The sequence below is a fragment of the Nerophis ophidion genome, linkage group LG21 (assembly GCF_033978795.1).
Source record: "Nerophis ophidion isolate RoL-2023_Sa linkage group LG21, RoL_Noph_v1.0, whole genome shotgun sequence".
Lineage (NCBI taxonomy): Eukaryota > Metazoa > Chordata > Actinopteri > Syngnathiformes > Syngnathidae > Nerophis > Nerophis ophidion.
In genome coordinates, this window is record NC_084631.1 from 46,484,850 (window position 1) to 46,500,181 (window position 15,332).

A 15,332-nucleotide genomic window follows, 5' to 3' on the forward strand; every position below is an offset into this window, starting at 1 on the left:
GGATTTGATTCCCTGTCGGCGTAGTGTGTTACTGATGGTACCTTTTGTTACTTTGGTCCCAGCTCTCTGCAGGTCATTCACCAGGTTCCTCTGTGTGGTTCTGGGATTTTTGTTCACCGTCCTCATGATCATTTTGACCCCACGGGATGAGATCTTGCATGGAGCCCCAGATCGAGGGAGATTATCAGTGGTCTTGTATGTCTTCCATTTTCTGATAATTGCTCCCAAAGTTGATTTTTTCACAGCAAGCTGCTTGCCTATTGTAGATTCACTCTTCCCAGTCTGGTGCAGGTCCAAAAATATTGTCCTGGTGTCCTTCCACAGCTCTTTGGGTTTGGCCATAGTGGAGTTTGGAGTCTGACTGTTTGAGGCTGTGGACAGGTGTCTTTTATACAGATGACGAGTTCAAACAGGTGCCATTAATACAGGTAACGAGTGGAGGACAGAAGAGCTTCTTAAAGAAGAAGTTACAGGTCTGTGAGAGCCAGAGATCTTCCTTGTTTGAAGTCACCAAATACTTATTTTCCACCATCATTTACAAATAAATTCTTTAAAATTCCTACAATGTGAATTCCTGGATTTTTTTCCACATTCTGTCTGTCACAGTTGAAGTGTACCTATGATGAAAATGACACACCTCTGTCATCATTTGAAGTGGGAGAACTTGCACAATCGCTGGCTGACTAAATACTTTTTAGCCCCACTGTATATATATATATATATATATATATGCCATGTTTTTGTGGTCCCCTTTATTTAGAAAAGTATCTTAATACAGGTTGGTACCGGTAGCAAAATATTGGTATCGGGACAACCCTAGTACAAAGTAAAAGGTATAGGGCCACACTGGCCCTTTATTTACTTTATTTACGGTTCTTTGTGGCATTCATGTAAAGTGCGCACAACACCAGTTCACAAAACTACGGTGGCCGGCAGGAGCAAAAAACAACTTTAAAACACGCCAAAATAATCCAAGACGAACAACATAAACAAAAAAAAACATAAAACAGACACGACGGGGAAATGCTGCAAAAATCCAAACAGCAGAATTAAAAATAAATGCAAAATACGTTATTTGTCCACATAAAATAATTCTAAAAAATGTTTGCGTTAAGAAGAAACCCTAACTAAGTCAAATATGTGCACAGTAGTGTACAAAAGTAGTACTTTGGACACCACAAAGTGAGGAGCTGACGCCAACATCAGGAAGAAGAAAGTTGAGGAGCACCAAGGGTTGAAAAGAGCAGCTGGAAGGTCAAGGCGAGCGTGGTCCCCGTGGTAGTGGGGGCACTTGGGGCAGTAACCCCCAAAATGGGAAAGTGGCTCCAACAGATCCCAGGAACAACATCTGAAGCCTCAGTCCTGGGAACAGCCAAGATACTGCGCAGAACCCTCAAACTCCCATGGAGGACCCGAGCTTGAGGATAAAAGGTAAATGGGTTGTACTTGTATACTGCTTTTCTACTTTCAAGGTACTAGAAGCACTTTGACACTACTTCCACATTCACACACACATTCACAGACTGACGGAGGGAGCTGCCATGCAAGGCCCTAACCAGCACCCATCAGGAGCAAGGGTGAAGTGTCTTGCTCAAGGACACAATGGACGTGACGAGGTAAGTAGAAAGTGGGGATTGAACCAGGAACCCTCAGGTTGCTGGCACGGCCACTCCTTCAACCACGCCGGACCGTCCCCAGATGACACAGATACCACCCACCAGGGTGAGGAGATTTTATTTAATTTTATTTTATATATATATATATATATATATATGTATGTATGTATATATTTGTGTATCTATGTATGTATTTATATGTATTAATATATATATATGTATATGTTGTATATATGTATGTATATATATATGTGTATTTATATATATATATGTATATATGTGTATGTATATGCATGCATATATATATATATATATATATATATATATATATATATATATATATATATATATATATATATATATATATACGTGTGTGTGTGTTCTCCCGGAATGCAGAACGGAGGGCAGTGTGAGGTAGGACATGATTGTTTAATCAGACACGTACCAAAAGACACAATAAACAAAAGAAAAAATGTGCTGATGGCAGGGGTAGTTAGGACACTAACTTAGCACAGGAGCAGGATGCAGGAACACGGGACATAACAGCTGTGTGTAGCAAATAATGAAGCCATGACGAGTGACTGGAAAAGGCAGGCTTAAATAGAGTCTCTAATGAACAACAGGTCAACGTAAAAGGCAGGTGCAAATCATAAGTTCCCATGGTGACTAAACAGTCCAGAACTAACGGAAAATAACTAAACAAAACATAACTCGGATCATGACAGTATATATGTATGTATGTATATATATATTGTGTATATATATATATATTTTTTTTTTTTTTTTATTTTTATTTTTTTTTTACCAATGCCACATGCAACCCCGAAAGGGACAAGCGGTAGAAAATGGATGCATGGATATTCCTTGTGAACTAGACTGAAAGAGCGCGCACTTGCCTCAGATGTTATCGATGGGAAAATTATTTTTTAGACTACAGGATGTGCCTGAGCGGCCAGGACCAATCAAGAGTAACAAGCGGTAGAAAATGGATTAGAAAGGACAGATTCAATATGTGTATATATATATATATATATATATATATATATATTTTTTTTTTAAACTTGGGATCCCACGGGCCGGATTTTGGACACTGGCGGACCAAATCTGGCCCGCGGGCCGTAGTTTGCGTACACCTGCTCCAACCCTTTCAAAATAAGCCTACATCTGCTCGGCACTGAGGTCAATAAAAAGTAGTCCGACGGTGCTTAGACCACAAGTGCCCGGATGTGCCTCCTGGTCACGTGACCGCCACCCCCCTATATAGAGCAACTTCTTTCCCCCATTTCTGACTTCCGAGCCTCTGCCTGATCCTGTTCAAGGTTTTTCTAGGTTTTATATTCATCTCCTTTTCTTGTTGGAAACTGAATAACTTGTATTCGTGATTGTTGTACAAGTTATTTTATTACCCGGTCTGTGTTGTTTATACACGCACGTGCACGCGCCCGCTTGCCGTGCGCGCGCCGCGGACCTTTAAGCACCATGGACAGCACCGCCGCCTCCATAAAGTGGAGCTTCTCATTACAAATTCTTTTTTAAATATAAAAACTTTTAAATACTCACTATCACCTTTTCCACTCGAGTATTTTTGCCGGGATTTAACTTGTGTGGATTTTTTTTTTTTTTTTTTACCGAGGCTTTAGCGGTCGCGCCGCCGCCTCTGGAGCCCCGAGAGGCGGCCTGCAGGCGGAGACATGCCCGGGGCAGCATGTGCTCCAGCCGCAAGATCCTGTGGAGCCTTCTCCTGCTGTCCGCGGCGGAGGTGGGCCTGGGCCTGGCCAGCATGGTGCTGGGGGCCGTGCGTGTCAGCTGGCTGCGTGGGCAGCGTGGGCAGCGTGGGCAGCACAAGCCGCACCAGGGCGACGCTTCGCCGGTGTGGAGCGGACTTTGCGTAGGCCCCCTCCTCACTTTCTGCTCGAGAAAGTTTACTTCTCTACACTTCTGTGCACTTCTTGCACTTACTTGGCGGGCTTCTTCTTAACGCAAACATTCTTAAGAATTATTTTATCTTGACAATTAACGTATTTTGCTTCTTCTTTTTTTTTTTAATTAGATTTTTGCAGCATTACCATGTCTGGCTTATGTTTTAATTTAATTTAATTACCATGTCTGGCGTATGTTTTATTTTTTGGTTTATGTCGTTCGTCTTGGATTAATTTGGCGTGTTTTTTTTTTAAAGTTGATGCGTGTTTTGCTCCTGCCAGCCACCGTAGTTTCATAAAGTAAACAAAGTAAAAATCAAAAAGGGCCCTTTACCTTTTACTTAGGACTAGGGTTGTCCCGATACCAGTATTTTGGTACCCGGTACCAAAATGTATTTCAATACTTTTGTAAATAAAAGGGAACAATAAAAACACAAAAGTTATTATTGGCTTTATTTTAACAAAAGACAAATCTTAGTGTACATGAAACATATGTTTATTATTGCAATTTAGTCCTTAAATAAAATATTGAACATACTAGACAACTTGTCTTTTAGTAGTAAGTAAACAAACAAAGACTCCTTATTAGTCTGCAGTAACATATTGTGTCATTTATACACCTATTATTTTATACACATTATAAAGGACAAACTGTAAAAAATGGGTTATTAATGCACTTGTTCATTTACTGTTAATATCTGCTTATTTTCTGTTTCAACATGTTCTATCTACACTTCTGTTCAAATGTAATAATCACGTATTCTTCTCTTCTTTGATACTTGACATTAGTTTTGGATGATACCACACATTTAGGTATGGATGCGATACCAAGTAGTTCCAGGATCATACATTGGTCATATTCAAAGTCCTCATGTGTCCAGGGACGTACTTCCTGACTTTATAAACATAATATGAACTTTAAAAACAGGAAAAATTATTTTGTGACGATAAAAAATATCGATGTAATCATAGTAGTATCGACTAGATACACTATTGTACTTGGTATCATTACAGTGGATGTCAGGTGTGGATCCAACCATGGCGTTTGTTTACATTGCGACGTAATCATCACTTATTCTTCTCTTGTTTGATACTTGACATTAGTTTTGGATGATACCACACATTTGGGTATCGATCCGATACCAAGTAGTTCCAGGATCATACATTGGTCATATTCAAAGTCCTCATGTGTCCAGGCACGTATCTCCTGACTTTATAAACATACATTTTTTGAAAACAAAAAAATATTTTGGATGCTAAAAAATATTGATGTAATCATAGTAGTATCGACTAGATACACTCTTGTACTTGGTATCATTACAGTGGATGTCAGGTGTGAATCCAACCATGGCGTTTGTTTACATTGTGACGTAATCATCACTTATTCTTCTCTTCTTTGATACTTGACATTAGTTTTGGATGATACCACACATTTGGGTATCGATCCGATACCAAGTAGTTACAGGATCATACATTGGTCATGTTCAAAGTCCTCATGTGTCCAGGCACTTATTTCCTGACTTTATAAACATAAATTTTTTTAAAACAAAAAAATATTTTGGATGCTAAAAAATATTGATGTAATCATAGTAGTATCGACTAGATACACTCTTGTACTTGGTATCATTAAAGTGGATGTCAGGTGTAGATCCACCCATGGCGTTTGTTTACATTGTGACGGCGGTGAGCTATTGTATCCTCCTATGCTGTGTATTGAAGCATGTTTCACTATTCCTCCTCCTCCAGTGATAATGCTACTTGTAAGAAACTTACTTTGTCGCCATGGAGACGTTTCAGTGTTATAACTTCACCTTTATCTTTTTATGCCAAAATGTGTCCGTTCTCCCTTTTCTGTCTACACACTGTGTCTGCTTGTAAGTACTCTGTGTGCGCGCGCTGCCGAACATGCTCCTCTGCTTGTAAAACCAGCAATGTCACGACGTGACAGCGTTTTTGTCCACTTTTCCAACACAGTATAGTGCCATTTTTTGATTAATTAGATGTAGCTGAGATAGGCACCAGCGCCCCCCGCGACACCAAAGGGAATAAGCGGTAGAAAATGGATGGATAGATAGTAGTGCAATACTATACTAGTACTGGTGTACGCTACAACCCTACTAAGTCATTATTGTTTACTCAGCAGAGAATGTGTTTAATCCCTGATATAGTTTCATAATATCTCAGCTGCATTGGGGCGGAAGGCGAGGTACATCCTGGACAAGTTCAGTGCATAAATATTCATTGTAATAAATGTCAGTGTAAAAAAAACAACTTGAGTTCATAATAATTCACTGTATAAAAATGCAGTGCAGAAATATTCAGTGTAAAAAAATACGGAAACATTTAATTCAGTGAGTAAAAAAAATCATTGTATAAAAATTCAGTGCATACACATTCCATCCATCCATCCGTTTTCTACCGCTTGTCCCGTTCGGTGTCGCTGGCTCCAGCATACATATTCATTGTAAAAAAAAAAAAGTAGTGTAAAAAAGTTCAATACAGAAATATTTGTTGCTTCAAAACTGAAAACCCACTTCCTGTAAATAAAGATGGAAGCACCTGATTGGCTGATTCTGAGACAGAAGGTTTCTGCACTGGATTTAATATACTGATATTTTTATACTTTTTTTTATATTCACTTAATTTAATATACTGATATTTTTATACAATTTTTTTATAGTCACTTAATTTTCAAACACCTTTTTATTCAAGGAAATTGTCCGCGTCATTTGATGTCAATAAATAAATTCACTTCACAAAATTCCAACACAAAAAATTCGGTTCCATAAATTCAGCGTTAAAAAAAAAAAAGTTTTCATAATAAAGACACAAAAATAATTAATATTTACGTCCCTGCTTCTTAATTCCACCTTCATGATGTTAATGATGCTTATTATGATTCTTCTTCTTCTCTCTTTTCAGTTTCTGCTGTGCGGGATCAGCGGAGTGTTGTGTGCTCGAAAGAGGAGTGGCCTTACTGTAAGTTCTCTTCCTTCCGGAATCTTCTTGGTCTAATCCGTCTGCTTTTATGCAACAATACTTGTGTGATGGCAAACAGGAAGTGGAGTCCTGCAGCGTGACTAAATTATTATTTCATGCTCGTGTCCTCTTTTCCTGCTCAAAGTCATTATTACACAGTCATAAAGACCTCTTCAAATATCACATCATAAATATCCTCATCCTGATAATATTCTACACTCTTGTTACTAATCACTGCAACAAAATATTACACACCAGTACAATAATACAATTACACAACCAAACCTGTGTGTGTGTGTGTGTGTGTGTGTGCGTGCGTGCGTGTGTGTGTGTGTGTGTGTGTGTGTGTGTGTGTGTGTGTGTGTGCGCCTAATATACGGCATAATTCTGGTTGTGCTTACCGACCTTGAAGCCATGTTATTTGATACATGCTGTAATAATACGTGTGACCAGTAGATGGCAGTCACACACAAGAGATACATGCAGACTGCAGGTTGACGCCTGTTCAATAAATGACACTAGCAAGTACCTGTAAGCAAGCAAGCCAATAGCTTAGTTTCATTGGGAGTTAAAAGACATTACACGCAGCACACAAACATCTGTCAAAATGTTTTAGTAGACTTTGGTAAGCTACAAAACTGCACCGCTTGATGGACTACCATAGTCAGCACAATAGGACTACCATAGTCAGCACAATAGGACTACCATAGTCAGCACAATAGGACTACCATAGTCAGCACAATAGGACTACCATAGTCAGCACAATAGGACTACCTTAGTCAGCACAATAGGACTACCATAGTCAGCACAATAGGACTACCATAGTCAGCACAATAGGACTACCATAGTCAGCACAATAGGACTACCATAGTCAGCACAATAGGACTACCATAGTCAGCACAATAGGACTACCTTAGTCAGCACAATAGGACTACCTTAGTCAGCACAATAGGAATACCATAGTCAGCACAATAGGACTACCATAGTCAGCACAATAGGACTACCATAGTCAGCACAATAGGACTACCATAGTCAGCACAATAGGACTACCTTAGTCAGCACAATAGGACTACCATAGTCAGCACAATAGGACTACCATAGTCAGCACAATAGGACTACCTTAGTCAGCACAATAGGACTACCTTAGTCAGCACAATAGGACTACCATAGTCAGCACAATAGGACTTCCATAGTCAGCACAATAGGACTACCATAGTCAGCACAATAGGACTACCATAGTCAGCACAATAGGACTACCATAGTCAGCACAATAGGACTACCATAGTCAGCACAATAGGACTTCCATAGTCAGCACAATAGGACTACCATAGTCAGCACAATAGGACTACCATAGTCAGCACAATAGGACTACCATAGTCAGCACAATAGGACTACCATAGTCAGCACAATAGGACTTCCATAGTCAGCACAATAGGACTTCCATAGTCAGCACAATAGGACTACCATAGTCAGCACAATAGGACTACCATAGTCAGCACAATAGGACTACCTTAGTCAGCACAATAGGACTACCATAGTCAGCACAATAGGACTACCATAGTCAGCACAATAGGACTACCATAGTCAGCACAATAGGACTACCATAGTCAGCACAATAGGACTACCATAGTCAGCACAATAGGACTACCTTAGTCAGCACAATAGGACTACCTTAGTCAGCACAATAGGACTACCATAGTCAGCACAATAGGACTACCATAGTCAGCACAATAGGACTACCATAGTCAGCACAATAGGACTACCATAGTCAGCACAATAGGACTACCTTAGTCAGCACAATAGGACTACCATAGTCAGCACAATAGGACTACCATAGTCAGCACAATAGGACTACCTTAGTCAGCACAATAGGACTACCATAGTCAGCACAATAGGACTACCATAGTCAGCACAATAGGACTACCTTAGTCAGCACAATAGGACTACCTTAGTCAGCACAATAGGACTACCATAGTCAGCACAATAGGACTTCCATAGTCAGCACAATAGGACTACCATAGTCAGCACAATAGGACTACCATAGTCAGCACAATAGGACTACCATAGTCAGCACAATAGGACTACCATAGTCAGCACAATAGGACTTCCATAGTCAGCACAATAGGACTACCATAGTCAGCACAATAGGACTACCATAGTCAGCACAATAGGACTACCATAGTCAGCACAATAGGACTACCATAGTCAGCACAATAGGACTTCCATAGTCAGCACAATAGGACTACCATAGTCAGCACAATAGGACTACCATAGTCAGCACAATAGGACTACCATAGTCAGATGTACTGTGCTTCAACACATGTATTATTATGCTGTGTATCAGGACCCCAAAATGGGGTTTTGTTTGGAACTATTATATAAAACCAACTTTTCTAACCTATCGGTAGCTGCTGTTGTGTATGCACTCCATATTTGGATGGTTGCAGTTGTGTATGCACTCCATATTTGGATGGTTGCTGTTGTGTATGCACTCCATATTTGGATGGTTGCTGTTGTGTTTGCAATCCATATTTGGATGGTTGCAGTTGTGTATGCACTCCATATTTGGATGGTTGCTGTTGTGTATGCACTCCATATTTGGATGGTTGCAGTTGTGTATGCACTCCATATTTGGATGGTTGCTGTTGTGTATGCACTCCATATTTGGATGGTTGCTGTTGTGTATGCACTCCATATTTGGATGGTTGCTGTTGTGTATGCACTCCATATTTGAATGGTTGCAGTTGTGTATGCAATCCATATTTGGATGGTTGCTGTTGTGTATGCACTCCATATTTGGATGGTTGCAGTTGTGTATGCACTCCATATTTGGATGGTTGCTGTTGTGTATGCACTCCATATTTGGATGGTTGCAGTTGTGTATGCACTCCATATTTGGATGGTTGCAGTTTTGTATGCACTCCATATTTGGATGGTTGCAGTTGTGTATGCACTCCATATTTGGATGGTTGCTGTTGTGTATGCACTCCATATTTGGATGGTTGCTGTTGTGTATGCACTCCATATTTGGATGGTTGCAGTTGTGTATGCACTCCATATTTGGATGGTTGCTGTTGTGTATGCACTCCATATTTGGATGGTTGCTGTTGTGTATACACTCCATATTTGGATGGTTGCAGTTGTGTATGCACTCCATATTTGGATGGTTGCTGTTGTGTATGCACTCCATATTTGGATGGTTGCTGTTGTGTATGCACTCCATATTTGGATGGTTGCAGTTGTGTATGCACTCCATATATGGATGGTTGCTGTTGTGTATGCACTCCATATTTGGATGGTTGCTGCTGACTCCCACTGAGGCTGAGGTGTACCTCCCATCCTGACTTGATGACGAGCTGCTGCTGCCATTAATAGCCGGCTAAAGGGCAGAGGAGTCGATGAGAAGGTGGCAAACAGCAAGTGAGTCTCATTTCACTTTGGGAAGTCTTGCAGGAGTGTCAGTCCGAGGTGAGGGTCTGTGTGGGGGTGCCTGTACTCCCCGTGCTGGTCTGGGTTCTATTGTCCACGGTGTGAAAGGTGGTCTGCACCAGGTGTGTCAGACAAGTTATTACACAGGAAGTGATCTCCAAGTTAACCCTGATTGAAACTCAACTGGGTTGTGGGTGGTTGATGAGCCTTTTTGTGTTCTTGTTGGTTATTATATCTCTCAAAGGCCCTTCAGGAATGCAGCTGTCTTATTTTCTTTATTTTATTTTCTATTTATTTCAAATGTTTTTAGTAATATTATTTTATATATGTATGTATGTATGTATGCATGTATGTATATATGTATACATATATATATATATATACATATATATATATATATATATATATATATATATACACACACATATATATATATATAGGACTTGTATGTATGTATATATGTATGTATGTATGTGTGTGTGGGAAAAATCACAAGACTACTTCATCTCTACAGAACTGTTTCATGAGGGGTTCTCTCAATCATCAGGAGATGATTGAGAGAACCCCTCATGAAACAGTTCTGTAGAGATGAAGTAGTCTTGGGATTTTTCCCACACATACATATTGCGCTCTACCACGGTATCGAGCACTATTCTCTGGATAATCCAACCAAGACACATTTATGTGTATATATATATATATATATATATATATATATATATATATATATATATATATATATATATATATATATATATATATATAATATGTCTGTTTGTATGTTTATATGTATATGTGTATATGTACATATATGCATATGTATGCATATATGTACATATATACATATATATGTATATATATTTGTATATACATATATATATATGTATATACAAATATATGTACACTATATGTATACATAAATGTACACATATACATATATTTTTACATATATGTGTACATTTATGTATATATGTATACATGTGTGTACATATATATGTGTATATATTTATATATAAATACACACAATAAAACATAATTATATGTATATATATATATATATATATATATATATATATATATATATATTAAATACATGTATGTATACATACATCAATGTATACATGCATATATATATATATATATACATACATGTATATGTATATATATGTATATGTATACATACATACATGTATATATATACATGTATGTATGTATACATATAAATGTATGTATATATACATATATATGTAAATATGTACGATCGTGTGTGTGTTTTCATCACTTTTGTTGCCACTTGCCTGTGCATGAGAAGTGTTACACAAATCAAGTTTGATTGAAATGTTTATCAACTAAGATGTCAGAATATTTAATCCTGCTTACATTCCTCATTTTCTCACATGACGTGTTTTCTTCTTCACCTTCCGTCTTTTTTTATTTTTCCCCCACAGATGATTTTATTCTCAGCATGTTGCATCTGTGGCCTGATTGCCGGCATCCTCAACTTCCAGTTTGTGCGGGCGTTGAGTAAACGACCTGACTCCATGGAGTCCATTCACCTGGCGGCCATGATTCTGGCCTGTCTGGGTACACACACACACACACACACACACACACACACACACACACACACACACACACAAACGCACACGTATAAAAAAAAGGTGTGCTGTGTAAAATATCTCCTACTTTTTGTGTTGTGTGGTTGGCAAGGCATCTCCTCGTGCACGTTGTCCACCTGGCTGACGTGTCGCCTGGCCAGCGTGGAGCAGCAGAGGATGTTCCTGGAGCGGGAACACTCCCTGCATCATTCCCAGGAGATGACGGAGAAGGTGAACCATTTGTGTCCTTCTGAGAAGTGCGCTGGAATAAGACCTCCATTGTGTCTTCAACAGGACGTCCTGGACAACTCCAGCAACGCCGTGCCTCAAATCTCCTACAACGGACACGGCAGTGCGTCGCCATGACGACGGGACCTGCATCTTCCCATTGCTTGCTAAGATAGAGACAGCATGGCTGCAGAATGTACAGTAAGCTCATGTGTGAGGCCGGTTAAGAAAAAAAAGGGGGGTGGGGGGGCTTTTAACCTCCTCTGATCAAAGCAAAGAGTGTGGAAGAAGACTGTAGTGGCTGGAAGAACAAGCACAATACTTGATGTCCACTTCATGGCTTCTGTGGAATGCAAAGTATGACATCACCTTCTGTGGAATGCAAAGTATGACATCACCTTCTGTGGAATGCAAAGTATGACATCACCTTCTGTGGAATGCAAAGTATGACATCACCTTCTGTGGAATGCAAAGTATGACATCACCTTCTGTGGAATGCAAAGTATGACATCACCTTCTGTGGAATGCAAAGTATGGCATCACCTTCTGTGGAATGCAAAGTATGACATCACCTTCTGTGGAATGCAAAGTATGACATCACCTTCTGTGGAATGCAAAGTATGACATCACCTTCTGTGGAATGTTTGCATTGCTTTGGGACAATACATTAGGCACACCATCCAATCTAATGAGATCCCATGCAATGGCTGCGTTATAAAATGTTGAATAATGACACTTTACATTCTTCCATTTTATACCGCTTGTCCCTTTTGGGCTCACGGGGGTCGCTGGAGCCTCTATCAGCTGCATTCGGGCGGAAGGCGGTGTACACCCTGAACAAGTCGCCACCTCATCACAGGCCATTACAATAATAATATATTATAGTGTAATTGTGGGCAGCGCGGTGGGACAGGGGTTAGTGCATGTATGTGCCTCACAATACAAAGGTCCTGAGTTCAATCCCAGGTTCGGGGTCTTACTGTGTAGAGTTTGCATGTTCTCCCCGTGACTGCGTGGATTTCCTCCGGGTACTCCAGCTCCCTCCCACCTCCAAAGACATGCACCTGGGGATAGGCCCCTCCCACCTCCAAAGACGTGCACCTGGGGATAGGCCCCTCCCACCTCCAAAGACGTGCCCCTGGGGATAGGCCCCTCCCACCTCCGAAGACGTGCACCTGGGGATAGGCCCCTCCCACCTCCAAAGATGTGCCCCTGGGGATAGGCCCCTCCCACCTCAAAAGACGTGCACCTGGGGATAGGCCCCTCCCACCTCCAAAGACATGCACCTGGGGATAGGCCCCTCCCACCTCCAAAGACATGCACCTGGGGATAGGCCCCTCCCACCTCCAAAGACATGCACCTGGGGATAGGCTCCTCCCACCTCTAAAGACAAGCACCCGGGGATAGGCCCCTCCCACCTCCAAAGACATGCACCTGGGGATAGGCCCCTCCCACCTCCAAAGACATGCACCTGGGGATAGGCCCCTCCCACCTCCAAAGACATGCACCTGGGGATAGGCCCCTCCCACCTCCAAAGACATGCACCTGGGGAGAGGCCCCTCCCACCTCCAAAGACATGCACCTGGGGTTAGGCTCCTCCCACCTCCAAAGACATGCACCCCGCGCATCCCTGAAAGAGACAAGTGGTAGGAAATGGATGGATGGATAGTATAATTGTATTGTTAATTTGATCACATCTCATTAGATAAAGTGCAGGTGTGCCTAATGTCAGGCATCCATCCATCCATTTTTTTACCGCTTGTCCCTTTTGGGGTCGCTGGAGCCTATTTCAGCTGCATTCGGGCAGAAGGCGGGGTACACTTTGGACAAGTCGCCATCTCATTGCAGCATGTTAGGCATGTAGACATATTTTTATAATTGCCAATAAAGTCTAAACACTGAGCGCCTTTGTTCACTGTCACCATGACAACGGACAGCAGTAGCACCATATAGTAACATTAGGCGTGTGTGTGTGTGTGTGTGTGTGTGTCAGGCACACTTCAGGTCACCTTAATGATGTTAAGGTGGCATTGCAGGTGAGAGTGATACAGAATCAATGAGCAGCTATTGATTTCCCAGTGAGTGCACACCTTGAATTGACACGATGGTGCAAGTCACACTCGCACATTTTAAAATATATCTAATGTACGGCTAAAAACATAAAAAAATAAATGAATAAAAAACTTAGATTTATATTGCGCTTTTCTAGACACTCAAAGCGCTGACAGAGAAGTGGGAAGCCATCATTCATTCACACGATGGTGGTGGTAAGCTACATCAGTAGCCACAGCTGCCCTGGGGTAGACTGACAGAAGCGTGGCTGCCAGTTTGCACCTACGGCCCCTCCGACCACCACCTGTCATTCATTCATTCATCATTCATTCACCAGTGTGAGCGGCACCGGGGGCAAAGGGTGAAGTGTCCTGCTCAAGGACACAACGGCAGCCATTTGGATGTCAATAGGTGGGAAGCGAACCTGCAACCCTCAGGTTTCTGGCACGGACACTCTACCCACTACGCCAGGGGTCGGGAACCTCTTTGGCTGAGAGAGCCATACAAGCCAAATATTTTAAAAAGTATTTCCATGAGAGCCATAAAACTTTTTTTTCTTTTTTTTTTTAACACTGAATACAACTTTATATGCGTGCATTTTTAAGTAAGACCAACATTTTTAGACTATAGAAAGTCTCTTATTCTTTTTAATAACATTGTTATTCTGAGGCTAGCCAAAAATAAATAAAATACTTCTTACCATTAATGCCACTTCTTGAACAGGTGTGGTAGGAACCGGATGGATGGATTAAAATGCATGAGAATGTTTTATATTTTTAACGTTATTTTTGATACTGTGATTACCAGCGGAATTATTAATTACTTATCGTGTTAAGCAATGTCAGCTAAAATGTATCTGAGAGCCAGATGCAGTCATCAAAAGAGCCACATCTGGCTCTAGAACCATAGGACCCCCCCCCCCCCCCCCCTGTTCTACATACATGCTGCACATTATTTACACTGTGAAAGATTTGACATTTCAAAACGCTCTGAAATTATACCTCCTAACCAGCAGAGGGCAGCCTGTTTAAAACGAATTGCCGGCAGTTGATTCTTTTTTTCCTCCCCGAACTTTATTTGTATGATGCATAATTTCACCTACAAAACAAACATATTTCAAAACAACAAAAATTATATAAAAATACTACTTAATTCAGCAGTTGTGTTTCTAAAAGTGGAGGAGAATTGTGTTTGTTTTTTGGTCTTCCTAACCAGCAAAGGGCAGCCCGTTTAAAACAAATTGCTGGCAGTTAAGTCTTTTTTCCACCCCCAGAACTTTATTTGTATGATACAAGGTTCACATACAGAACAAACATATATAAAAAGGACGAAAAATATATAAAAAAATAACCCAAAAAACATGTTACTACATTTTCCAAAATATGTAGATAAAAAATTCTTCACTACATTTTTCAGCAGTTGTGTTTCTCGAAGCGGAAGTGAGTCATGTCGTACCTTTATTTTTATGATACATAAGTTCACATACAATACAAACATATTTCAAAATGACA

The 15,332-nt window shown here is 40.5% G+C and overlaps 1 protein-coding gene across 3 annotated transcripts; it reads left to right on the forward strand.

Annotated features, from left to right (window-relative positions):
* The first annotated feature begins 3,321 nt into the window (after nt 1–3,321).
* On the forward strand, nt 3,322–13,658 carry LOC133539520 (transmembrane protein 196). 3 transcript variants are annotated; one of them, XM_061881497.1, is made up of 5 exons: nt 3,322–3,504; nt 6,458–6,514; nt 11,392–11,527; nt 11,654–11,772; nt 11,836–13,658. In XM_061881497.1, exons 1-5 carry the CDS (start codon nt 3,322–3,324, stop codon nt 11,905–11,907), a joined length of 567 nt encoding a protein of 188 aa, XP_061737481.1. In that variant the 3' UTR covers nt 11,908–13,658. The 3 variants fall into 3 exon arrangements, with proteins under 3 accessions (XP_061737481.1, XP_061737482.1, XP_061737480.1); XM_061881498.1 differs by having other exon boundaries at nt 3,322–3,486; XM_061881496.1 differs by having other exon boundaries at nt 11,654–13,658.
* Nucleotides 13,659–15,332: the final 1,674 nt, after the last annotated feature.

Coding starts and splice junctions, on each gene's coding strand:
- LOC133539520 (XM_061881496.1), top strand. CDS start 3,322: ATGTGCTCCAGCCGCAAGATCCTGTGGAGCCTTCTCCTGCTGTCCGCG. Junction 3,505..6,457: donor CGGTGTGGAGCGGACTTTGC/GTAGGCCCCCTC, acceptor CTCTCTTTTCAG/TTTCTGCTGTGCGGGATCAG. Junction 6,515..11,391: donor GAAAGAGGAGTGGCCTTACT/GTAAGTTCTCTT, acceptor TTTCCCCCACAG/ATGATTTTATTCTCAGCATG.